The sequence below is a fragment of the Oncorhynchus mykiss genome, chromosome 2 (genome assembly GCF_057628025.1).
Source record: "Oncorhynchus mykiss isolate SJ-2025 chromosome 2, ASM5762802v1, whole genome shotgun sequence".
Classification (NCBI taxonomy): Eukaryota; Metazoa; Chordata; class Actinopteri; order Salmoniformes; family Salmonidae; genus Oncorhynchus; species Oncorhynchus mykiss.
In genome coordinates, this window is record NC_143023.1 from 31833702 (window position 1) to 31861383 (window position 27682).

Sequence of the window (27682 nt, forward strand, 5' to 3'; positions counted from 1 at the left end):
CTTCTCTGAGCCAGCCTACAATCATATCCATACCTCTGGGCCTGCAGTCCAACAGCGTTGTCCGTTCCACTGGCTTCCCAGCACCCATGTTGACCATCCCGCACCATGCCTATATGTTAAATTCCTTCACAGCCTGCCACTCAGCCGCAACTGTCAGCTGAGCAAGGCTATGAACAAAGCGGTATTCACCCTCCCCTCTTACCAAGACCTCTTGCTCAGCACTACTACTATGCTACACCCACTTTTCTAACTTCTGTCTGTTTATACTGTTGGGCCATTAAAACCTCTGTGGGTGGCCAGCATCCACACTCTGTCCACAAGTGGTGAGCATAGCAGACATGAATCACGACTCTGACTCTGCAGCACTGTCCACGAGAAAGCAAGGTCCTGCTTTGTGTCTAGTTGGAAATCTATACATAATCGTTTCCCACGTACTTTCAACCTGTATCATGTGTTTGACTTATAGGAAACTGGGTTAACTCTGATAGCTGTGAAAGGACAAATAGTTCCTCCACACACTAATATTGTTGTGCAAGTAATCCAATACAGGTCTTGATGAAACCATAGAGATTTAGTTAAATTGGAAACTGGAATTGCATAAGCATCCAAATGGAACTCAAAGCAATGTGATTGTGACACTTTGTTTGGCCTTTCATGTCGACAGGTTGAGCAAAAACATCTGCTATCATCCACGTTAGTCAAGATTATCCTAGATTACTAACCCTTAATCAATCCCTTTGTGCAGGGGTACATAATGAGGATAATGTTAGATTGTTCACCATTAGCTGTTAACCCTCAGTCTTGCATGAATTACAAATTTCTTGAGAGCCTTGCAATATTTCAGGGGAGCTTATAGGAGTATTTTAATGAAGATTCCCTCTCGCCTTTTTATGAGTGATCAGCGATGGTCATAACTGGTCATATTCTTCATGACAGACAATGAATAGGCCTAATCAAATCACCATGATATGTTCTCTTCTCACTGAATTTGCAGAATGGAAACAAATAATTTGTGGTTTACAAGTTTGGTTGATAAATTTAAACATTTATGCAATATTTCTCTAAATAAAAATTGAAAGATTGAAAAACCAGCAGACTGAAGTGCTGTTTTCTTTTAATTGTAGTATCGGTAACTGGAGTATGTGAATGGGCGCTGCTGGTAGCCTATAGGGCTCTATTGTACTCCCACTTCAGCATTCTCAGTGGTGCCCTCTGCTGCAAGATGGTGTGGGATCATGCTTTTCACATGTGTTGCTTATCGGACCGCAAAGCATCCTGAGTCCTGCTTTGACGGACTGACTTGCAACTTTGAATTCAGGCTATTGACTTCTGATATTATTTTCCCTTAAAGTGATTCCTTCAACCTGCATCCTTGTGAGTGATTGATTTGTCTTTTCGTTATCCCCCCACATCCCCCTTTCTCCATTATCCCGCAAATGGGAAAGTGTTCTTGGTCGGAGGAAGAAAGTGGGCTGTTCAAGATTTTGGTGTGCATAATTCTCTGCCCCCCAATCCCTCTTTACTTTGCTTCCTTCGCTGGCGGACGGAGCTCAAATCGTTATTTAGCTTTTTCAATTCAACGTGGGGAATCCTCGTACCTGACAACTCATTGTCTAATTTCATTCAAATTTGCCGGAAAAATATTTATTAGAAGTTGCACCTGTCGAGTCTGCTTCAAAATACAAAGGTACACAGAAAGGATCGTTTGAGTGCGTCGTTTAAATGAGGTAGGTGATGGATTTATAAATCATATATTTTTGGCATGTCCTTGATAAATATAAGAATACATTTCTGTCGCAAAATAACACGTTTTGCTCATCAATTAGCCAACAAATGTTTTTTAGTTGTATAAGTCAAACATAAAATCCTCAATACATTTGCCATAATTAGAGCAAATGAGAGACATTTTCGAAAAACGTTTTAAACAATACAGCCTATTTTTCGTCAAATATATATTTTAAATATTTTCTATTACCTCTTTTGTCCTACTGTTAATGCTATTCTGTAGGTCAAAAGGACAATTTTATTGAAGTTTGTTTATATATAAAGTTATTTTGACTTACCCTTGAACCCACAATCTCAATTATTCAATGTAAAATAACATTTTCCTCATGCATTGTTTTCTGAGCACAGTTAAGCAGGATCCAGACAGATTGTACCTGCTATAGTGCTGTGTAAGGATTCCCTCCAAACTGATTTTATTAAGTAAATCATACGGGCATGGGGCAATGCACACTGTCGTTGCAGGCCTACTTGTACCTATAGAAATACATGTTGTACTGTACTCCAAACTGGCTACATATGGACATTCTGTGACAGGGAATAAAGCCTATTTTCCCCAACCAACTACTGTATTGCCATTAATACCAGTGGCTTTGTTTAAAAATATTGATTAAGACATACAGATCTCTGAACTGGAAAGGGAAAGGGGCTAGGTAATTGCTCTACACCTGTCACAGTCAGCATACATATTTTGCTAGTTTTCGTCATAGTAAGGGGCACTTACAATGTTTAGGCTATTTCAAGTGATTGGGTTCCACGCATGACATCTCAGTGTTGATTTATCAACACTTCTGTTTCTAAGTTGATGTTGTCGTTTTAAAAGAACATCGACCCATACAGTACATTAACCTAGTTTAGTACTATGCCCCAATCAGGACCTGTCTGATACATGTCAACAAGCCTTGTACTTTTACAAGATGCTTTGATGCTGTGGTATCTGGGTTACTCTTCTCAGTTTGACTAACCTTGCAAATATGACTGTCCATTGCAAATGTGATATCACTGGTTTCTAAATAGGTCTTTGTGTTGTTGACTGAAGAAAGTGGACTGATTTGGTGACCTGCTGTGAGAGTTGCCACAGTTTGCCTTGACAGTCTCCCATAAGCCCTTAAAGCGCTCAGAAGCCCTACATTTCTGCCTAATCAGCCCGTGGCACAGGCTACAAATGGGCCAAGGCCCCTGCCCCCCATCCACCTCCATGAGTCAGTTCCTTTGGCTGGAGTGGCTAACGGCTAAAGCTAATAGCAATATGGCTAAAACCACTCCTCAGCTGGACCTTCTGTTGTGTCCTGCCCTGCTGGAGGGCCCCTATCTCTCTCTCCCTCATAGCCCCTTTCTTTCTCATTCTCTTCCACCCCCCCCCCCCCCCCAAAACTTTGCTTCCTGCCAGCCCGGGCCTGTGAGGGGGTATGGGTTGCCCCTAGAGATGTGCAGATGGAGTCATTCGAGGTAACGTGAGGCAGGATTGGAGGGTGGGTGTGGTGGTGGTGGGGTGGAACGAGGCTGGGTAATGGAGGGTGGCAGACTGGCAGAGGTGGTGGTGTGTGTCAAAAATAATGACTAGGACAGCTGGTGTTTGATAAACTACAGAGGAGAAAGACTGTGTGTGTCGGGTGTGTGTTCATGTTCACAGTATCTCATTCTATTTGACCATAAAGAGTGACGTATCATACCATTACATAAGCCAAAATATAAATAATCTGTTACTAACCCTCATTGATTCAGTTCAAGAAAGCATAAGTCCACTTACAGAGGTACTTCCACACTCACACACTTCCCCCTTCCCACCACCATCATCCCCATCACCAACACTGTATACTGCAGTCCATCAGCCTGAAATTACCTTTCTTGGTCAGACCAAGGTGAAGTCATTGGTTATTCCAGCCACTTGTGATGCATGTCTGAGGTTGCCTGGGATGCGTCCTCCCCTCTCTCTCTCCCCAGAGGAAGCCCTCTCTCCCTCCCCAGAGGAAGCCCTCTCCCTCTCTCCTTGGAGTATGGAAATGTGGTTGTGGCTAAGGGCCATGTGCCCAACACAGCAGGGAAGAAAACTACTGTGTGTGTGTGTGCGTGTGTATATTTCCGTGTGTTTATGTGTGTGTGTGAGAATTTGGCGGTATGAACAAAAATCCATATCATGATACATTTACTGAATTATCATGATGAGTTGAACGGTAAGTTTACAACATTAATGTGCACTAGTTACTTTTTTTATATTACACTTAAAACTACTTCTACCTCTTTGAATGTTGTGGCTACCATTGTGCCGTTTAATTTCAAACTTCACATTTCTCTAGTAAAGGCTACTTATCATTATTATCGATAGCAGTAAAATGCCCTCGAGGAACGGTTGGTGCGGTCTGTATCGATCATTTTGGGGTTTATTTGTATGTGTGTGTGGATATTGGGGGGGGGGGGGGTGAGGATGTTTTGGGTGTTGGGGGAAATGAACACATATCAGTGCTGTCTGCTTATATACTTCATTAACAGTCAAAGGATTGAGGAAGATTGAATGGAGGGTAATTGAGGAATCGGACAAAAAAGACTTAATTCTCCTAGAAACCGGAGCTGAGACAAGTAGGGGAGGGAAGGCTGACAGGATGACGGTTCATTTGCTTGTCCACATTCTCACAATCTACTGTTATGGATACTGCCACAGATCCATCAGCTCCCCAATTTCATTTCAACCAACAGTTATGATGTGGATGATTTACCCAATGATGTTCTTCACAGGTTCGAGACCGTTTCGTTCATGTGCAATTGACCCACTCTTCTATCATCACCACTCCTCTCTACTGTATTAGTCGAGATCACACTCTGACAACCCCCATGTTTACTAATGGATTTACAGTTTATGTTATGCAACAGGTCACTGAACTTCAAACTTTGAAAACAGAGTTTTACACGGGAACTTTGGGTAATTGATCATTAAGCGCAGTCGGATTACTACAAAACCAACAATCATTTCTGCCTTGATTTTGAGTGGATTTAGTTCTTCTTGACCTAATTCCAGTTCCTGATGTGATTTTCCAAAATATCAGGGTTCTATATAAAAGTGAAGCAACAATCCAGACAGGCAATGTAGTGTATAGGTTGAGATTCTCCTCCTCTAACCTCATCACTGGTTGCTTGTAAAAAAGAATAAAGGGTCTGGATGTGACGTTTACAGTAAATCAACAATCTACTGTGGGCTGTCAGTAGACATTTCATCACTTCCTCCTTAGACAAGACAAAATATTTAAGCGCCTTTGAACGGGGTATGGTAGGTGGTGCCAGGCGCAGCGGTTTGTGTCAAGAACGGCAACACTGCTGGGTTATTCATGCTCAACAGTTTCCCATGTGTATGAAGAATGGTCCACCACCCAAAGGACATCCAGCCAACTTGGAACGCTTTTGACACCTTGTAGAGTCCATGCCCCGGCGAAATGAGGCTGCTCTGAGGGCAAAAGGGGTCTGATCAATAATAGGAAGGTGTTCTCTAATTGTGACTGACCACTAAAGCACCCAGTGCACTGGGTTTGCAGCATGACTGCGCAGTTCATTCACCAACACATCCAGTGGGGGGGGGGGGGGGGGGGGGGGACTCTATTCACGTTACATTTTTGCACCCTCTAAGAAGCGCACTGCTTATTTGAATATACCGGCCTGCTCAGAATGGGTAATGTGGCGGTCCTATCGAGTCAGTGGGGGAAATGTGTCACTGTGTCTGTGTGTCTTTGGTGCGTGGGTAATGTTAATGGGGTGGGGGTGGTTGGGATTTAACATTTAGGTTGCTAAAAGGGATATAACGATGATAAAGCAGTGGAGTTGGAGAAAGGGCTTTGTGCCATGCCATCCTGGGGGAATTTGTGGGACATCAGAATTCTGCTCACACTCGAGAGCTCCCAAAGGCTGACTCATGCCAGCTGGATAACACCAAGGCCACACAGACAGTAACTCTCTAACACACTTTAGTTGACTGATGCAAAAAGGCACATGCAGTACATAGCTACTTTACACACACACACACACACACTATCTGACTAAAGACACTCCCTGACTTAAAGAGATTTATATACACATGCAAAACAAAAACCCCACAAAGACATATCCATAGACTCATCAATTAACTTATTGGAAGCTCAACAAAATTCTGCAGAACTAAAGAACAATCCCTCACACTTGTCATACAAATCAATTTGTCAAAATGAAGAATGAATATTTGTTATTTCAAAAGGACTTCAGCTTGATCAGGACTGACGTTGCATGTGATGGATTAACACACCATCCTATCCGTTCTCAAGGTCTCTGCTAAATGACAGCGCTGACGTCTTAGCCACGGCTTTTACTTTACGGTCGTAGAGGCTGAGGTGGTTGGTGAAAGCTGGCCTCTTGCCACTGTCTAGTAATATACTCTGAGGTTGATGAATGACTGTAAGCTTGAATCAATATTTGTATATGTCTTAACTTGTCTCCAGGTATCCAAAGAGGCCACAGGACCCTCAGAGTTATTGAGGGAGTCATCCCTACCTCTTTTCCTCTTTCTCACTTTCTTTACAGCACTTCTCCATTTGTCTATTAAGCTTTCACGATAATGATAATGTCTATCTCTTTGTGTCTTCCCCCCCCCCCCCCCCCCCCCCTCACCTCTCTATTTCTCTCTATTGCAGATTGGAGATGCTCCTGTCTTTGCTGCTGTGTGCCATCTGTCTGCTCATCCTACCGTCCTCCTCTACCCCCAGCCAAGCCTCAGGTGCGTGACCACCCTCCGTCAGCCTCGGCTATACTGACATCCATTCAATGATCTATGACATTTGACTTCTAAGGGTATAGGGGCACTTTCTAATCACTCCTCGGTCATTCACCATTTTTGCTGACACACACTCTGGAAACTATTTTAGAGGGTGTGACTTTAATAGCAAAAATCAAGGTTAACTGATGTGCACAGGTGTGAAGAGGAAGTATCTCATCCGGTATTTGTTTCAACAACACCATGACGGCAAATGGCAACTGACAAGACTTTTAAATGGGTTCCAGACTTTAACAAATAACATCAACTGCAACCTGAGACAACCTGTGAACTTTTTGACTGTATAAAGTCAGCAATTGAACCCCTTTGGTCTGCACTCTCCAGATGACTCCAGACTCCTACAGGTGACCATCCCTACGACCCCTCCCTTATCTGCCGTCTTGGGGGGCTCTCTTACCCTACCTTGCCTGGTGTCTCTGTCCCACCCGCCCCCCAACACGAATGGCCGCCACGCCGTCCTCTCCCTACCCAGGGTCAAGTGGAGCATGCTGTCCCAGGGGCACGAGACTGAGATCCTGGTGGCCCGAGGGGACAGGGTGAAGGTCAGCGAGGCCTACAAGGACAGAGCCTCCCTGCTCCATTACGCTTCCTCCTCGGCCGACCTCACCCTGAGGCTGGATGGCCTGCAGTACAACGACTCTGGCTTCTACCGCTGTGAGGTGCAGCAGGGCCTGGAGGATGCTGACGGTGTGGCTCAGGTCAAGGTCAAAGGTGAGGCCAGGGGTTGATGTCATAGATGTTGGGGATAAGCCAGAGTTCCTGACCTATGACAGTAACAACTCAGGAGTGTGTGTGTCAATGCTTGTATCTCAGCAGGCAGTGAGCCAGCCAGAATTGTCAGTCACAGGACGGCTCTAGGAGAAACAGAGAATGTCCTACAAAACACAGCATAGACACTGACTGTACATTACCATTTACACTGAGTGTACAAATCATTAAGAACATCTGCTCTTTCCATGACATTGACTGACCATGTGAATCCAGGTGAAAGCTATGATCCCTTATTGATGTCACTTGTTAAATACACTTCAATCAGTATAGATGAAAGGGAAGACTCAGATTAAAGAAGGATTTTTAAGCCTTGATACAATTGAGACATGGATTGTGTATGTATGCCATTCAGAGGGTGAATGGGCAAGACTAGAGCAGTTTATAACCTAATGAATCAGATATAGCCTATGCTTGTGAATGTAGCTGTAGTTCACACAAATGACTGAATCTGAAATAACGGCAAGACTGTGGACCTTCAACAGGGGTGGTGTTCCACTACCGGGATGCTTCCAGTCGCTATGCTTTTACCTTTGCGCAGGCCCGGGACGCCTGTGAAGAGATCGGGGCTCACATCGCCACCCCAGAGCAGCTCTTGGCAGCCTACCACAGTGGCTATGAGCAGTGTGATGCGGGCTGGCTCTCAGACCACTCAGTGAGGTAAGGGCCAGGCAGATAAAAGACCACTGTAAATGTTCTCTCATATCAAGTGGACACAGATAGAGAGATGCTTTCATGCACTTCAATGGACTTTCCCCTTTGTTATAACAGTTGTATAACACTATGTAATATCAACACTCTTCTCCACAGATATCCCATCCAGATGCCACGAGAGGGATGTTTTGGAGACATGGACGGGCATCCTGGAGTGAGGAACTATGGGCTGCTGGAACCTGATGAGCTGTACGATGTATACTGTTATGTGGAGAACATAGAGGGTAGGAAAATATGTTATTTATTGGAGTGTTTCATGAATTTGATCAAGTGCAGATTATTACAACCTGACTTCTCCCTCCATGTCTACAGGGGAAGTGTTCCATGGCTCTTCCCCCCGAAGTTTCACCCTGTGGGAAGCTAAGGCCTATTGTCTGGCTCAGGGAGCGGAGCTGGCTACCACAGGTCAGCTGTATGCAGCCTGGAATGACGGACTGAACGCCTGCAGCCCGGGGTGGTTGGCTGATGGGAGTGTACGCTACCCCATTGTCACTCCCAGGGAGCGTTGTGGTGGAGGGGAGCCTGGGGTCAGGACTGTCTATCGCCATTTGAACCAGACAGGCTTTCCAGAGGCACACACTCGCCATGACACTTACTGCTTCCGAGGTAAGAGGTTTTGAAAGTTATGCTGGGCTTCAGTAGTGGCATCCCAACGCAGTTCCTACGGTATTCTAACTCATCCTCTGGCCTAACTTTGTTTCGTTGCCCTTGCATCTGACAGGCAACAGCAACACTCACACCGAATCTCCCCATGATTACCTAGCAACAGAGCCAGAGGACATCGGCCAGGACATTGTGACGCTGTCTGAGCCTCTGGAGGAATTCAGCCTGGGTCAGGTGACGGAGCAGGTGATGAGCGAAGAAGTTCAGGGCTACCTGACTGCGCTCCCTATTCCAGCGGAGCAGCACCCATCAGAGCATATAGAGGAGCAGGTGGCTGTCCCTGGAGAGCAGTACCCAGAGCATGGAGCTGTCCCTGGAGAGCAGTACCCAGAGCAGGGGGCTGTCCCTGGGGAGCACGGAGAAGAACAGGGGGTTGTTCCTGGAGAACACGGAGAGGAGCAGGAGGCTGTGCCTGGGCAGCACAGAGAGGAACAGGGGGTTCATCATGGGGAGCAGTACCCAGACCAGCCTGGAGAGGAGCAGGGGGCTGTCGATGGCCCGGGCCCTACTGTAGTCTATCACGAGGAGCTACCCTTTCCGGTTGAACCCCAAGACCCATTCACCCCCACATCCTTCCCCCAAGACCTGGAGCCCACAGAGGACACCTGGCAGCTGGTGAAAGAGGTCAGCAACCCAGAATCATATCAGCCTGCCCCTGAGGAGGCAAACTTAGATTCAAACTACCCAGTCACACACTATGATGAGCTGAATGCAAACCCAACACTTTATCCACCTTCTCCCGAGACAAATTATGAATCAGATGATCTTACAACTGCTCATGAAGACAACATTGGTATCCCCGATCTCTACCAGCCCTCGTTAGAGTCAAACATGGAATCAGGAGAGCCCTCTATAGAGGGTGTACCAGGGACTGCTCTGGAGGCCCCCGTGCCCACCACAGCATATGAGGAGGTGGACAGGTCCAGTGATCCACATCCCATTCCTGGCACAACCCCTGAGAGTGGTGAGCCAACAGAGTCTCAGTATGGTATTTCAGAGGAAAGCCATATGCAAACAGAGATCACCCAGGAGACCGAACACTACACTTTTACCTCTGAGACCACAGGCTCTAATGTATCAGGAGTTGAAGCCACTACTAGTTATGACAGCTCTCCAGAGGAGCAACTGGAAAGCAGGCTGCCCATACCTCCTGAGGAGGACCACTCCGGAGATGAGCATGCCATCCAGGTGGAGCATGTCACGGACACGGTCTACCCAAGCACCTCTTATGACCTCTCAGGAGGGTCCTTCAGGCCTGAGGGAGCCATCACTGGGAATGTCGAGGATACATCTGTATCTTCCACTTCACCTCATGAGGAAACGGAGCTCTTCCCTGACCAGTCCACCACTCAGCCTCCATACTGGGAGAACACACCTGAATACCACCAAACCAACTCTGTGGACCACAGTGCCAGTGTCCTTCTCCCTGAGGAGCATACCACATCACTGGACTCATTGGTCCTCCAGACAGGGGAGAACAGTGGCTCTGCTACGGCTGAGTCAGGAGACCTGGCTACCCGAAGCCCAGTGGAGATGGACCCCTATGAACTGATCCCTACCTCTGAATATGGTGAGTCCATAGACAAGCCTTTTTGTGTATTTTTTTTTACACTTTTCTTTATGTAATGTACTGAAGATTTAGTGCAGTAAATATTTATATGGTATTGAATGACATTAAAAGCATGAGCTGGCACACCCCCCAAAAATGTGGTGGAGGTGCTGATTAACGGCGAGTAAATTGTACTTATTTAATTTGATGTAACCCTTATTTTACCAGGTAAGTTGACTGAGAACACATTCTCATTTACAGAAACGACCTGAGGTATAGTTACAGGGGAGAGGAGAGGGATGAACGGCCAATTGGAAGCTGGGCATGATTAGGTGGCTATGATGGTATGAGGGCCAGATTGGGAATTTAGCCACTGAGGTTAACACCCCTACTCTTACGATAAGTGACATGGGATCTTTAGTGACCACAGAGAGGACACCCGTTTAACGTCCCATCTGAAAGACAGCACCCTACACAGGGCACTATCCACAATCACTGCCATTGGGATATTTTTTTAGACCAGAGGAAAGCATGCCTCCTACCAGCCCTCCAACACCACTTCCAGCAGCATCTGGTCTCCCATCCAGGAACTGACCAGGACCAACCCTGCTTAGCTTCAGAGCCAAGACAGCAGTGGGATGGAGGGTGGTACTCTATAAAAGGCTATAAAATTATAGGCTATAAATGTTTTTTTGTTTTTTTAAAGAGAGTCGCACAGTCTATATACCAGCTCCAAGTAATTTATTGGATAAACCAGCAACATTTCAGCATCACTTTGCCTTCAGGGTAATGTCATGAATGCTTGAACGTGAATGTCTACATAACCTGCTTCAAGCATTCATGACATTACCTTGAAGAAGGCACAGTGATGCCGAAACGTTGGTGGTTTACCCAATAAATTACTGGAAGCTTGTACAGTATATAGACTGTGCGACTCTCTTTCAAATCAAATCAAATCAAATGTTATTGGTCACATACACATGGTTAGCAGATGTTAATGCGAGTGTAGCGAAATGCTTGTGCTTCTAGTTCTGACCATGCAGTAATATCTAACAATTTCACAACAACTACCTTATACACACAAATGTAAAGGAATTAATAAGAATATTCTTATTAATATGTATATATAAATATATGGATGAGCGATGGCTGAACTGCATAGGCAAGATGCAGTAGATGGTATAGAGTACAGTATATACATATGAGATGAGTAATGTAGGGTATGTAAACATGATATAAAGTGACATAGTTTAAAGTGACTAGTGATACATTTATTACATCCAGTTTTTAATTATTAAGTGACTAGAGATTTGAGTCAGTATGTTGGCAGCAGCCACTCAATGTTAGTGATGGCTGTTTAACAGTCTGATGGCCTTGAGATAGAAGCTGTTTTTTAGTCTCTCGGTCCCACCTTTGATGTACCTGTACTGACCTCGCCTTCTGGATGATAGCGGGGTGAACAGGCAGTGGCTCGGGTGGTTGTTGTCCTTGATGATCTTTTTGGCCTTCCTGTGACATTGGGTGCTGTAGGTGTCCTGGAAGGCAGGTAGTTTGTCCCTGGTGATGCGTTGTGCAGACCTCACTACCCTCTGGAGTGTGAGGTTATTTTCCTGACACAACACTCCGAGGGCCCTCACCTCCTCCCTGTAGTGGTAATCAAGCCTGCCGCTGTAGTGTCATCTGCAAACTTGATAATTGAGTTGGAGGCATGCATGGCCACGCAGTCATGGGTGAACAGAGAGTACAGGAGAGGGCTGAGAAGGCACCCTTGTGGGGCCCCAGTGTTGAGAATCAGCGGGGTGGAGATGTTGTTTCCTACCCTCACCACCTGGGGGCGTCCCATCAGAAAGACCAGGACCCAGTTGCACAGGGCGGGGTCGAGACCCAGGGTCTCGAGCTTAATGATGAGTTTGGAGGGTACTATGGTATTAAAGGCTGAGCTGTAGTCAATGAATAGCATTCTGACATAGGTATTCCTCTTGTCCAGATAGGTTAGGGCAGTGTGATTGCGTCGTCTGTGGACCTATTGGGGCGGTTAGCAAATTGGAGGGGGTCTAGGGTGTTAGGTAGGGTGGAGGTGATATGATCCTTGACTATTCTCTCAAAGCACTTCATGATGACGGAAGTGAGTGCTACGGGGTGATAGTCGTTTAGCTCAGTTACTGTCACGGGATTCTTCTGTTGAAGGAGAGGCGTACCAAAACGCAGCGTGGTTATTGTGATACATCTTTATTGAAGATGATAAATGAACAATATACAAAACAAGAAATGTGAAAAACCGAAAACAGCCCTATCTGGTGTAACAAACACAAAGACAGGAACAATCACCCACAAACCCCAACACCAAACAGGCTACCTAAATATGGTTCCCAATCAGAGACAATGACTAACACCTGCCTCTGATTGAGAACCATATCAGGCCAAACACAGAAACAGAGAAACTAGACACACAACATAGAATGCCCACTCAGATCACAACCTGACCAAACAAAACATGGAAACATACAAAGCAAACTATGGTCAGGGTGTGACAGTCCCCCCCCCCCCCCCCCCCCCCCCCCAAGGTGTGGACTCCGGCCACAAAACCTGAACCTATTGGGGAGGGTCTGGGTGGGCATCTGTCCGCGGTGGCGGCTTTGGTGCTGGATGTGGCCCCCACTTCACCATAGTCTTAGTCCGCCCTATTGTCCGCTTCCGTGGCCTCCTGACCACGGCGACCCTTCTAAATGAACCCAGTGGACCGAGGGGCAGCTCGGGACCGAGGGGCAGCTCCGTACTGGCTGACGACTCTGGCAGATCCTGGCTGACTGGCTGCTCTGGCAGATCCTGGCTGAATGGCGGCACTGGCGGCTCCTTGCAGACTGGCGGCACTGGCGGCTCCTTGCAGACTGGCGGCACTGGCGGCTCCTTGCAGACTGGCGGCACCTTGCAGACTGGCGGCACTGGCGGCTCCTTGCAGACTGGCGGCACTGGCCGCTCCTTGCAGACTGGCGGCACTGGCGGCTCCTTGCAGACTGGCGGCACTGGCGGCGCTGGGCAGACGGGTGGCTCTGATGGCGCTGGGCAGACTGGCGACTCTGATGGCGCTGGGCAGACGGGTAGCTCAGGCGGCGCTGGGCAGACTGGAGACCCCAGCAGCGCTGGAGAGGAGGAAAGCTCTGGCAGCGCTGGAAAGGCGGGAGACTCCGGCAGCGCTGGAGAGGAGGAAGGCTCCGGCAGCGCTGGACAGGTGGGAGCACCTGTAAGGATGAAACGGAGAGACAGCCTGGTGCGGGGGGCTGCCACCGGAGGGCTGGTGCGTGGAGATGGTACCGGATAGACCGGACCGTGCAGGCGCACTGGAGCTCTTGAGCACCGAACCTGCCCAACCTTACCTGGTTGACTGCTCCCGGTCGCCCTGCCAGTGCGGCGAGGTGGAATAGCCCGCACTGGGCTATGCAGGCGAACCGGGGACACCATGCGCAAGGCTGGTGCCATGTAAGCCGGCCCAAGGAGACGCACTGCAGACCAGATACGTAGAGCCGGCTTCATGGCACTTGGCTCGATGCCCACTCTAGCCCGGCCGATACGTGGTATGTACCGCACCGGGCTTCGCACCCGCACTGGGGACACCGTGCAAAACACGGTGCCTGCCCGGTCTCTCTAGCCCCCCGGTAAGCACAGGAAGTTGGCGCAGGTCTCCTACCTGGCTTCGCCATACTTCCTGTGTGCCCCCCCAATACATTTTTGGGGCTGCCTCTTGGGCTTCCTTGCCAGCCGTGTTCCCTCATATCGCCGGCTCCTCTCTCCGGCTGCCTCTGCTCTCCTAGCAGCCTCCACCTGTTCCCATGGAAGGCGATCCTTTCCCGCCAGGATCTCCTCCCATGTGTAGCAACCCTTGCCGTCCAACACATCATCCCATGTCCATTCCCCTTTGCGCCGCTGTTGCTGTTACCAATTACCACGCCGCTTGGTCCTGTTTTGGTGGGTGATTCTGTCACGGGATTCTTCTGTTGAAGGAGAGGCGGACCAAAACGCAGCGTGGTTATTGTGATACATCTTTAATGAAGATGATAAATGAACAATATACAAAACAAGAAATGTGAAAAACCGAAAACAGCCCTATCTGGTGTAACAAAGACAGGAACAATCACCCACAAACCCCAACACCAAACAGGCTACCTAAATATGGTTCCCAATCAGAGACAATGACTAACACCTACCTCTGATTGAGAACCATATCAGGCCAAACACAGAAACAGACAAACTAGACACACAACATAGAATGCCCACAGATCACACCCTGACCAAACAAAAAATATAAACATATAAAGCAAACTATGGTCAGGGTGTGACAGTTACCTTAGCTTTCTTGGGAACAGGAACAATGGTGGCCCTCTTGAAGCATGTGGGAACAGCAGACTGGGATAGGGATTGATTAAATATGTCCGTAAACACACCATCCAGTTGGTCTGCGCATGCTCTGAAGACGCGGCTAGGGATGCCGTCTGGGCCGGCAGCCTTGCGAGGGTTAACACGTTTAAATGTTTTACTCACGTTGGCTGCGGTGAAGGAGAGCCCGTAGGTTTTGGTAGTGGGCCGTGTCGGTGGCACTGTATTGTCCTCAAAGCAAGCAAAGAAGCTGTTTAGTTTGTCTGGGAGCAAGACATCGGGGTCCGCAACGGGGCTGGTTTTCTTTTTGTAGTCCGTGATTGACTGTAGACCCTACAACATACCTCTTGTGTCTGAGCCGTTGAATTGCGACACTACTTTTTCTCTATACTGACGCTTAGCTTGTTTGGTTGCCTTGCGGAGGGAATAGCTACACTGTTTGTATTCGGTCATGTTTCCGGTCGCCTTGTGTCACGTTCTGACCTTTTTTTTTGTTATGTCTTTGTTTTTAGTATGGTCAGGGCGTGAGTTGGGTGGGTAGTCTATGTTCTTTTTTCTATGTTGTGGTTTTGTATTTGGCCTGGTATGGTTCTCAATCAGAGGCAGGTGTCGTTCGTTGTCTCTGATAGAGAATCATACTTAGGTAGCCTTTTCCCACTTGTGTGGTGTGGGTGATTGTTTTCTATTATGTGTATGTCACCTTACAGAACTTTTTCATTTTGTTCTTATTTTGTTGAGTGTTCTCTGTTTAATAAACATAATGATGAACACTTACCACGCTGCGCTTTGGTCCTCACCTCATTCCAACGACGAACGTTACACCTTGCCCTGATTAAAAGCAGTGGTTCGCGCTTTCAGTTTTGCGCGAATGCTGCCATCAATCCACGGTTTCTGGTTGGGGAAGGTTTTAATAGTAGGAGTGGGTACAACATCACTGATGCACTTGCTAATAAACTCAGTCACCGAATCAGAGTATACATCAATGTTGTTGTTCGACGCTATCCGGAACATATCCCAGTCCACGTGATCGAAGCAATCTTGAAGCGTGGAATCAGATTGGTCAGACTAGCGTTGAACAGACCTGAGCACAGGCGTTTCCTGTTTTAGTTTCTGTCTATAGGCTGGGAGCCACAAAATGAAGTAGTGGTCAGATTTGCCGAAAGGAGGGCGAGGGAGGGCTTTGTATGCGTCGCGGAAGTTAGAGTAGCAATGATCCAGAATGCTGCCAGCCCGGGTTGCGCATTCTATATGCTGATAAAATTTAGGGAACCTTATTTTCAGATTAGCCTTGTTAAAATCCCCAGCTACAATAAATGCAGCCTCGGGATATGTGGTTTCCAGTTTACATAGAGTCCAAAGAAGTTCTTTCAGGGCCGTCGAGGTGTCTGCTTGGGGGAATATACACGACTGTGATTATAATCAAAGAGAATTCTCTTGGTAGATAATGCGGTCGCCATTTGATTGTAAGGAATTCTAGGTCAGGTGAACAAAAGGACTTGAGTTCCTGTATGTTGTTATGATCACAACACGACTCGTTGATCATAAGGCATACACCCCCGCCCTTCTTCTTACCAGAGAGATGTTTGTTTCTGTCGGCGCGTGAAGAAACCAGGTGGCTGTACCGACTCTGATAACGTATCCCAAGTGAGCCATGTTTCTGTGAAACAGAGAATGTTGCAATCTCTGATGTCTCTCTGGAAGGCAACACTTGCTCGGATTTCGTCTACCTTGCTGTCAAGTGACTGGACATTGGCGAGTAGTATACTCGGGAGCGTTGGGCGATGTGCCCGTCTACGGAGCCTGACCAGAAGACTTTATTAAATTACATAAAACCTTTGTGCATATGTAATGTGTGCTAAAATGTTTTTAAAGAGCTGAACACTCAAGTGTGGACAGGGTTACACTAACTGTAGGCTTGAATAATGTTTGTGATCTGTTTCCTGGCAGCTTATGACCCCACTCAGGAGCAGTCTGGTGTCACGTCACCCGACTCCTCTACCCTAGATGACCATGTGGAGCAGGAGGCAGGAGGCACAGTGGACTCATTACCAGACGTTTCCAATGGTTCCACTGACCAGGATGAGCACACTGACCTGGGTTCAGTTCCAACTGACAAAGTCCTTACAGTTATTTATGACACTGACTCTAGTGAAACCTCTGGGGTCCACAAGGTAATGCTTGACATTACCCTTTTGACATCCCCCATACCTATAACCTATTCCCCCCCGACCCAGCGTTCCGTGGAAGCAGGGGCCAGCTCCCCAGGTGACTTCATAACCGTCATCCCAGAATCCAGCGTTCCATCTGGGTTTGAACCCCTGGAGGAAGGGCTGGAGAAGGTGGAGCAAGAGGGGTTGGGTGAAATCCCAGAAGTAGTCGAAACTACTACTCCAGAGACAGCTTCTGGTGAGGAGGGGAGTGGAGATGAGGAGAATGGTCAGGAGGTGAGTGGAGAAGAGGAGAGTGGTCAGGAGGCGAGTGGAGACGAGAAGAGTGGTCAGGAGGCGAGTGGAGATGAGGAGAGTGGTCAGGAGGCGAGTGGAGGCAAGGAGAGTGGTCAGGAGGCGAGTGGAGACGAGAAGAGTGGTCAGGAGGCGAATGGAGACGAGAAGAGTGGTCAGGAGGCGAGTGGAGATGAGGAGAGTCGTCAGGAGGCGAGTGGAGGCAAGGAGAGTGGTCATGAGGCGAGTGGAGGCAAGGAGAGTGGTCAGGAGGCGAGTGGAGATGAGGAGAGTGGTCAGGAGGCGAGTGGAGGCAAGGAGAGTGATCTGAAGGTGAGTGGAGATGAGGACAGTGACCAGGAGGTGAGTGGCCAAGAGGGAGTGGAGTCCGGCCTAGGATCAGGATCAGACGAGGAGCACTCTGAATCTGGAGAAAGCTCAGGGATCCTTGAACCAGAAGTCCCATACATGAATGAAACTGTCATTCCCATCAATAGCACAACTGTCAATAGCACAGATGAAAGCGAGCCTGAGTCGAGCACAGATGCGCCTTCTACTGATATGGAGATCACGCTGCTCTCTGACTTGTCCCAGACCCCCCTGCCCTCCCCCACCATACCCCAAGAGTCCCGGGCTGATGTAAATCTGGATTACAGTGGGGAGACCTCACTCACTGAGGACCCTGACTCCATCACTCCACTCACTAAGGAGCCTGAGGAGACCCCCAGCCCGACGCCCACCACAGAGGACTACGATGACCAGACTACGACGGCAGCACCCCTATATCCAGAGGACGTTGATGAGGAGAAACTGATTACCATTCCTACTACTCCAAGATTTGGGAACATTTCAGGTAACGTTCAATGTAACTCAAACCATGACAATTATTTGAATACATGTGTTAATGCAAATCATAATTGCATACTTTCTACCATATACCTCACCTTAAATTACTCACTTGACTCTTGTATTTATTTTATGGTCTCTTGCCTCCCCCACTCTGCTTAGTCATTAGAAAGTCATTAGAAAGAAGGGGATTATCATTGTTTCTGTTGGAGGTAAACACACAGCAGGAGGAGCTGTCTCTGTTCATAGCAGCAAAGGATTGGGAACATAATATACAGTGAGCTCCAAAGGTATTCGGACAGTGACATTTTTTCTTTTTGTCTTGGCTCTACTCCACCACCTTGGATTTGAAATGATGCAATGACTATGAAATTCTAACCACTTCTACATTAATGTGGATGCTACCATGATTACGGATAACCATGAATGAATTGTGAATGATGATGACTGAGAAAGTTACAGAGACATAGATAACATCCCCCCCCCCCAAGAAAAAGTGACTCCAAAATGACACAATACATTATTTACCATTCATTTGTATTGGGCACAAAATAATCTGAAACTCAACTAAAACAAATGCATCCAACAAGTTTGTAGGGTCACAAGATTGATATACTGTATTTAGTCATTGCGTGCTAGGAATATGGGACCAAATACACAAGTGAATTTGTCCAAATACTTTTGGTTGCCTAAAGTGGGGGGACTATCTACAGAAAGTGCTGTAAGTTCACCCTATATTTTTTATTTTATTTATTTTTTATTTCACCTTTATTTAACCAGGTAGGCAAGTTGAGAACAAGTTCTCATTTACAATTGCGACCTGGCCAAGATAAAGCAAAGCAGTTCGACACATACAACGACACAGAGTTACACATGGAGTAAAACAAACATACAGTCAATAATACAGTATAAACAAGTCTATATACGATGTGAGCAAATGAGGTGAGATAAGGGAGGTAAAGGCAAAAAAAGGCCATGGTGGCAAAGTAGATACAATATAGCAAGTAAAACACTGGAATGGTAGATTTGCAATGGGAGAATGTGCAAAGTAGAAATAAAAATAATGGGGTGCAAAGGAGCAAAATAAATGAATAAATAAAATACAGTAGGGAAAGAGGTAGTTGTTTGGGCTAAATTATAGGTGGGCTATGTACAGGTGCAGTAATCTGTGAGCTGCTCTGACAGTTGGTGCTTAAAGCTAGTGAGGGAGATAAGTGTTTCCAGTTTCAGAGATTTTTGTAGTTCGTTCCAGTCATTGGCAGCAGAGAACTGGAAGGAGAGGCGGCCAAAGAAAGAATTGGTTTTGGGGGTGACTAGAGAGATATACCTGCTGGAGCGTGTGCTACAGGTGGGAGATGCAATGGTGACCAGCGAGCTGAGATAAGGGGGGACTTTACCTAGCAGGGTCTTGTAGATGACATGGAGCCAGTGGGTTTGGCGACGAGTATGAAGCGAGGGCCAGCCAACGAGAGCGTACATGTCGCAATGGTGGGTAGTATATGGGGCTTTGGTGACAAAACAGATTGCACTGTGATAGACTGCATCCAATTTGTTGAGTAGGGTATTGGATGCTATTTTGTAAATGACATCGCCAAAGTCGAGGATTGGTAGGATGGTCAGTTTTACAAGGGTATGTTTGGCAGCATGAGTGAAGGATGCTTTGTTGCGAAATAGGAAGCCAATTCTAGATTTAACTTTGGATTGGAGATGTTTGATATGGGTCTGGAAGGAGAGTTTACAGTCTAACCAGACACCTAAGTATTTGTAGTTGTCCACGTATTCTAAGTCGGAGCCGTCCAGAGTAGTAATGTTGGACAGGCGGGTAGGTACAGGTAGCGATCGGTTGAAGAGCATGCATTTAGTTTTACTTGTATTTAAGAGCAATTGGAGGCCACAGAAGGAGAGTTGTATGGCATTGAAGCTTGCCTGGAGGGTTGTTAACACAGTATCCAAAGAAGAGCCAGGAGTATACAGAATGGTGTCGTCTGCATAGAGGTGGATCAGAGACTCACCAGCAGCAAGAGCGACCTCATTGATGTATACAGAGAAGAGAGTCGGTCCAAGAATTGAACCCTGTGGCACCCCCATAGAGACTGCCAGAGGTCCGGACAGCAGACCCTCCGATTTAACACACTGAACTCTATCAGAGAAGTAGTTGGTGAACCAGGCGAGGCAATCATTTGAGAAACCAAGGCTGTCGAGTCTGCCGATGAGGATGTGGTGATTGACAGAGTCGAAAGCCTTGGCCAGATCAATGAATACGGCTGCACAGTAATGTTTCTTATCGATGGCGGTTAAGATATCATTTAGGACCTTGAGCGTGGCTGAGGTGCACCCATGACCAGCTCTGAAACCAGATTGCATAGCAGAGAAGGTATGGTGAGATTCGAAATGGTCGGTAATCTGTTTGTTGACTTGGCTTTCGAAGACCTTAGAAAGGCATGGTAGGATAGATATAGGTCTGTAGCAATTTGGGTCAAGAGTGTCACCCCCTTTGAAGAGGGGGATGACCGCAGCTGCTTTCCAATCTTTGGGAATCTCAGACGACACGAAAGAGAGGTTGAACAGGCTAGTAATAGGGGTGGCAACAATTTTGGCAGATAATTTTAGAAAGAAAGGGTCCAGATTGTCTAGCCCGGCTGATTTGTAGGGGTCCAGATTTTGCAGCTCATTCAGAACATCAGCTGAGCAGATTTGGGAGAAGGAGAAATGGGGAAGGCTTGGGCGAGTTGTTGTGGGGGGTGCAGTGCTGTTGACCGGGGTAGGAGTAGCCAGGTGGAAAGCATGGCCAGCCGTAGAAAAATGCTTATTGAAATTCTCAATTATGGTGGATTTATCAGTGGTGACAGTGTTTCCTATCTTCAGTGCAGTGGGCAGTTGGGAGGAGGGGTTCTTATTCTCCATGGACTTTACAGTGTCCCAGAACTTTTTTGAGTTAGTGTTGCAGGAAGCAAATTTCTGCTTGAAAAAGCTAGCCTTGGCTTTTCTAACTGCCTGTGTATAATGGTTTCTAGCTTCCCTGAACAGCTGCATATCACGGGGGCTGTTCGATGCTAATGCAGAACGCCATAGTTTTTTTTGTTGGTTAAGGGCAGTCAGGTCTGGGGAGAACCAAGGGCTATATCTATTCCTGGTTCTAAATTTATTGAATGGGGCATGTTTATTTAAGATGGTTAGGAAGGCATTTTAAAAAAAATATCCAGGCATCCTCTACTAACGGGATGAGATCAATATCCTTCCAGGATACCCCGGCCAGGTCGATTAGAAAGGCCTGCTCGCTGAAGTGTTTCAGGGAGCGTTTTACAGTGATGAGTGGAGGTCGTTTGACCGCTGACCCATTACGGATGCAGGCAATGAGGCAGTGATCGCTGAGATCTTGGTTGAAAACAGCAGAGGTGTATTTAGAGGGCAAGTTGGTTAGGATGATATCTATGAGGGTGCCCGTGTTTAAGGCTTTGGGGAGGTACCTGGTAGGTTCATTGATAATTTGTGTGAGATTGAGGGCATCAAGTTTAGATTGTAGGATGGCTGGGGTGTTAAGCATGTTCCAATTTAGGTCGCCTAGCAGCACAAGCTCTGAAGATAGATGGGGGGCAATCAGTTCACATATGGTGTCCAGAGCACAGCTGGGGGCAGAGGGTGGTCTATAGCAGGCGGCAACGGTGAGAGACTTGTTTTTAGAGAGGTGGATTTTTAAAAGTAGAAGTTCAAATTGTTGGGTACAGACCTGGATAGTAGGACAGAACTCTGCAGGCTATCTTTGCAGTAGATTGCAACACCGCCCCCTTTGGCAGTTCTATCTTGTCTGAAAATGTTGTAGTTTGGAATTAAAATGTCTGAATTTTTGGTGGTCTTCCTAAGCCAGGATTCAGACACAGCTAGAACATCCGGGTTGGCAGAGTGTGCTAAAGCAGTGAATAGAACAAACTTAGGGAGGAGGCTTCTAATGTTAACATGCATGAAACCAAGGCTATTACGGTTACAGAAGTCGTCAAAAGAGAGCGCCTGGGGAATAGGAGTGGAGCTAGGCACTGCAGGGCCTGGATTCACCTCTACATCGCCAGATGAACAGAGTAGTAGTAGAATAAGGGTGTGGCTAAAAGCAATAAGAATTGGTCGTTTAGAACGTCTGGAACAGAGAGTAAAAGGAGGTTTCTGGGGGCGATAAAATAGCATCAAGGTATAATGTACAGACAAAGGTAAGGTAGGATGTGAATACAGTGGAGGTAAACCTAGGTATTGAGTGATGAAGAGAGAGATATTGTCTCTAGAAACATCATTGAAACCAGGAGATGTCATTGCATGTGTGGGTGGTGGAACTAATAGGTTGGATAAGGTATAATGAGCAGGACTAGAGGCTCTACAGTGAAATAAGCCAATAAACACTAACCAGAACAGCAATGGACAAGGCATATTGACATGAAGGAGAGGCATGCTCAGTCGAGTGATCAAAAGGGTCCAGTGAGTGGAGAGGTTGGTTGGGGGTCACGGCGATTTAGACAGCTAAATCGGTAGTAAGCTAGCATAAGATGGAGGTCTGTTATTAGCCAACTCTTGCGTTCCGTCAGTAGATTAGTGGGTTTCCGTGTGGTAGAGGGGATGAATCCAAATCACACAACAACAACAAAAATAAAAACAATAGATATAGTTATAGAGGCCCAAGAAGAAAAAAAAAATCAATAAATAAAAATAAAATAATAATTGTCCGATTGTCTATTCAGATAGCAGCCGATAAGATAGCCAACGGCTAGCAGGCCGCAGATGAGCGCCCAGGCAACGTTGCGCCGGAGGAGCCAGCCGGACAGTTCCCTCGGGTAGACAACGTCGGCAGTCTAGCCGTGAAGGCCCGGTGGGGCTCCGCGTAGGCAGCAAAACGGGTCCGGATAGGTGACTGCAGCCCAGGAGTGATTGATGGAACTCTTCAGCTGGCTAGCTCCGGAACAATTGATGTTAGCTGCGGAATCGACGAAAGCCGATAGTAACACGGATAGCAGCTAGCTAGCTGCGAGATCCAGGCATGGACGTCCAGAGCCAGCGGCCGAAATCCAGGGACATGGAGAGAAAAATTGGTCCAATATGTTCCGCTCCGAGCCGCGCTGCGCTGCACCGCGCCGTACAAAACTGGCGATAGATTCTCGAGCCAAAGGACAGCCGATGACCACAAACCGTGGTCAGCTGAGTACCAACGATTAGCCAGTAAATAAGCTAACTAGCTTCTGAACTAGCCCCTGAACCAGCTTCAGAGTAGCTTCTGGACCAGCTTCTGGCTAGCTCCCGGCTAGCTTCTGGCTAATTTCTGGCTAGCCTCTCGGAGGATCACAGATCTGAGGTAAATAATACTTTTTTATATAAATATAAATTGGTGAAACGGATTGCAGGAGAGTGTTCTGAAGATGAGTTTTTGGAAAATTAAAAATGTATGTGAAAAAAAAGTTGCGTATATATATATATATATATATATATATATATACGGGACACAACAGGACGAGGACAAAAATACGTCTGAACTGCTATGCCATCTTGGGAGAGAGTGACGAGATTACCCTTACATTAAAGTTTAAAGTCTGCACTTTAAGCTCACATTCATTGTATATATTCAAAGTGCTGGAGTACCGAGCCAAAACAAAAATAAATGGGTCAGTGCAGTCAAAACATGATTTCCTGTTTTTTTTGTAATGATATTTCCACACGATGAGGTCAAAATAACACTCTGAAATTGTAAAAAATGATGATAATTCCATTTTAGTGGAAGAGCTTTTTGAAGAGGAATAAACCTTTTCAGGTGGGTGGGAGTTTTTGGCCCACAGCATAACATCACAATCTGATCTGATTATTCTGACCAATGACCTGTCATCTTTTATTTGCATATGTATCCTCTTACTTTGAAGGGGCTCTAGAGTCTAGACCAGGGGTGGGAAATTCCATTCCTAAAGGGCCTATTTGATGTCACAGTTTTCCCCCAGCCCCTGCTAACACACCTGACTCCAATAATCACCTAATCATGATCTTTTGTTTAGAATGCAATTTGATTAATCAGCTGTGTTTGCTAGGGATGAAGAGAAGGTGTGACACCAATCAGGCCCTTGAGGACTGGAGTTTCCCACCCCTGGTCTAGACAATCATATCCGCCAAGCAGGGCTGTATATGTAAATATATTTCAATTTGTATCAACACGCTCACACGATCATACTGGGCATTTTAATGGCAAAAGGAGACTCGGGGACTTATTTTCATGAAATAAACACAGTGATTTATTAGACATACAGTGATGATTTAAACAATTAAATTAAAAGGGCTGCATGGGGGCATTAACAAAATGGCATGGTAAAAAAGAGCATGGAAGCATATGTGCTGAAAACATTTGAAAAGGTCACCTATGTGTAAAAGTTCCTCAGCACAGGGGCTTGAATAGGTAAAATTATATTTTCTGTAAACTGAACTCTCAGGCCACTGTAGGCCTACAGTCAGTCAGTCTGAGTACTGTTGGTATAATGGCTCCCTCCAGTGGCAGCCAAATAAATTCCCATGTAAATCAACAATAAAGTGATCCCATCATATCTGTCCTTTACTTTGACACTATAAAGAGGGGATTCAAAAATGGAACACACACACACACACACCAACAATATTTTAGATACGTTGTTACTGCATTTACATTGGTGTCAATAGTTGTTCTCTCCTACCTTTGTCTCAGATTCCTGCCATGAGAATCCTTGTTATAACGGGGGAACATGTGTTGACAGTGGGTCTTCAACCAAGTGCCTTTGCTTGCACACCTATGGAGGACACATGTGCCAGACAGGTACAGTAACAGATTTCATGTTTTGTTTTCTCAAAGATAATGTTCAAACAATTAACATATCACTCCCCCTTGTGTATATTTTTGTCTCCTCTGTGTGCATCTAACCTCTTCTTCGTCATGTTGGTCAGACCTGGAGGTGTGTGAGCCGGGTTGGGAAAAGTTCATGGGCTTCTGTTACCAACATTTCACCAAGCGTCAGGGCTGGGAGGTGGCAGAGCAGCACTGTCGTATGTGTGGCGGTCACCTGATCTCGGTCATGACCCCTGAGGAACAGAACTACATTAATGGTACAGCGGGCCTGAAAACATGTACTTTGATCTTGTAACAGACAGCTCCAAGTGCTCTGCATAACTTGACCTCTGTAAACCCTCATCCGTGGATTGTTAAAAAGGTGTAATTCAAACATTTAAATGGGGAAATGTGTTAATTTCACTCTTTGTCGTAGCTTTATTCAGTGTGAACAGAACTTACAGTCCCAAAATGCATAAACTGAATGCGTAATGAACCCTCTGTAACCCCAGTACCATCTGTGATGAATGTTTTGTAAACTAAAAACAATTGTTTAAACAGATGGCTTTGACTGTTTAAGGTTGTATCGTCCAAAGAAGAGGCAACTTTGTCTTCTTTCATGTTTTACCTGCCATTCACTCATTTTACCATGAAACATGGGAGGGCTTGGATGCCAGTGTTAGTATTATGTCTGGAAATATGGAAGAGATTATCTAGCATTCCTTAGTTGTTTCCCATGGCTTGTAGACTGACACTGACCCCTATCTGCTAGTGAGCGAGTGTTTGCAGGCCCAAAGTTACAGTGCGCTCTCTCTTTCCCTTTAGATAAGTACAGAGAGTACCAGTGGACGGGACTGAATGACAGAACCATAGAGGGAGACTTCCGCTGGTCTGACGGGAATCCTCTGGTAAATCTCACATAGTCTGTGTACCCATGAAATATGTCTAGGTTCTCCATAAACATAATGTTATTTGCATGAACATGCCTCTGGGATTGTATCCTATTGGTATACAGAACATCCTCACTTATGGTTTGTAAGACCTGATGCAAAAATAACCTCCTCCTGGTATGTGATCTGCTTCTTATACTACTTCTCAGCTACTTTAAATGTCAACTAACATTATTAAAACTCCCCTACTTCTTCATCCTACTTCCCATCTTTCTCTGCCAGTTGTATGAGAACTGGTACCGGGGCCAGCCTGACAGTTACTTCCTGTCTGGAGAGGACTGTGTGGTGATGGTATGGCATGATGGGGGGCGCTGGAGCGATGTGCCCTGTAACTACCACCTCTCCTACACCTGCAAGAAGGGCACCTGTGAGTACACAACCAAAACCACTACGGTAGTGTAGCATAGAAGTTTTAATGTATTTGCACTCCTAACCGCATTATTTCTGTTCAGCTTTCTGTGGCCAGCCCCCCATCATTGCCAATGCCAAGGTGTTTGGTAAGTCGCGTCTGCGCTACGAGACCAACTCCAAGGTTCGCTACTACTGTGAAGAAGGATTCCTCCAGACACAGAACCCCGTCATTAAGTGCCTATCCAACGGCCAATGGGAGGAGGCTCTGATCACCTGTCACCCTGGTGAGGACAGACATTAATTCTATTGACTGACATACAACTAAATAAATGTATGATGTGTGGGATAGGTCTCTAATGTTATCATTGTATGACCCGCTTAAGTTATTTTATGCTCACTGTGATAATGACATGATGTACCTGCAATGTTTTTCCAGCCCAGACCAACTTGGCAGAGGGAGAGCAGAAGGTCACGACGCCACCCTATCAGAACGAGGGGGTGGAGGTGGTGGACACAGCCACGGAGAAAGCCACTTCAGAGTTCTGGGACATCAAGTGGAACTAATAAGCTCATCAAACTCAATATGCCCCTTCCCTCTGCCCCCTTCCCTGGAATCCTATGTTCCACTCAAAGACTGTCCAACCTTGTCCCTCCAACAAGGTGGAGCCTTGTAAAATAAATGTTCTCCCTGAGAACGAGTCATCACATTCCTGTCACCAGCTCTTTCCAGAATAAACCCATTTAGAACATCAACAGACTTGATCGATCACACTTACAATAAGAGTACATCCCAACATAAGGCCACTATTAGAGGAAATTGATCACATTTGCACAGTACAGTTTGTCATTGGAATGAGCTTTAACGAAGATGTCCCATCCATCATTGGGCTTGTATGTTGCGTGTGATTGTTGACTAGTGAAATACTTCAATATCCACCTGTGCTACGACACTGTTGGATGACTGTATTTGACTGCTAGTAACATATATTATGACATGTTTATGATGGTATACAGTATGATTTTGATGGAGAGTTTTAGTAATGTGCAACCTAAATCTCAACCTCAGCTGGTCTGACATTAACTGAAGCCACTTTCCCACTCTCTGCCACAAAGACAGAATTAAGATTTCCACTTTTGTATGCTTTTGTATAAGAAGATCTCCTAATCAATCCACATCTTCTCAATTCCCACAACCCAAAGCATTTTCTCAACATGTCCTCTTATGTGGCTCTTTGCTTTTCAGGTGTCTTAAACTTTAGACCCAATATTAGAAGCCGATATCCACTTTAAAAGTACTTGGTTTGAAAATAGCCAGAATCCAAAGTTTGTTATTTTAAAACGTAATCACTAAGATACTAGGAAGAACATGTGAAAATGTCCACAATGGTATTTCAATTTTCATGCATCAATTACATCATTGTCTTAGTTCCAGTGGAAGTACGATTTTACGTTGGTAGTGTTTAACAGTAATCAAATCATTCTAATTGTTAATCCCATTTGTGACTGCACAATTACACAATGAACTTGTTATGAAAGAAAAAAGGTCATTGTAAAACGAATTAAAACGTAATTTTGTTAATGTAGTCTGAGTTATTGGAGAATAGAAAATAAATATCTAATAAAACGATTACAATGTATTTATCCATG

The 27682-nt window shown here is 46.1% G+C and overlaps 1 protein-coding gene across 2 annotated transcripts; it reads left to right on the forward strand.

Moving 5' to 3' along the window:
* Positions 1-1204: 1204 nt before the first annotated feature.
* bcan (brevican) lies at positions 1205-27672 on the forward strand. 2 transcript variants are annotated; one of them, XM_036945867.2, is made up of 14 exons: positions 1205-1727; positions 6432-6514; positions 6896-7282; positions 7825-7999; positions 8150-8277; positions 8366-8659; positions 8775-10286; positions 16584-17930; positions 24618-24725; positions 24854-25012; positions 25560-25642; positions 25907-26051; positions 26137-26319; positions 26472-27672. In XM_036945867.2, the coding sequence occupies exons 1-14, from the start codon at positions 1723-1725 to the stop codon at positions 26597-26599; spliced, it is 4737 nt and encodes a 1578-aa protein (XP_036801762.2). In that variant the 5' UTR covers positions 1205-1722; the 3' UTR covers positions 26600-27672. The 2 variants fall into 2 exon arrangements, with proteins under 2 accessions (XP_036801762.2, XP_036801766.2); XM_036945871.2 differs by having other exon boundaries at positions 1205-1374.
* Positions 27673-27682: the final 10 nt, after the last annotated feature.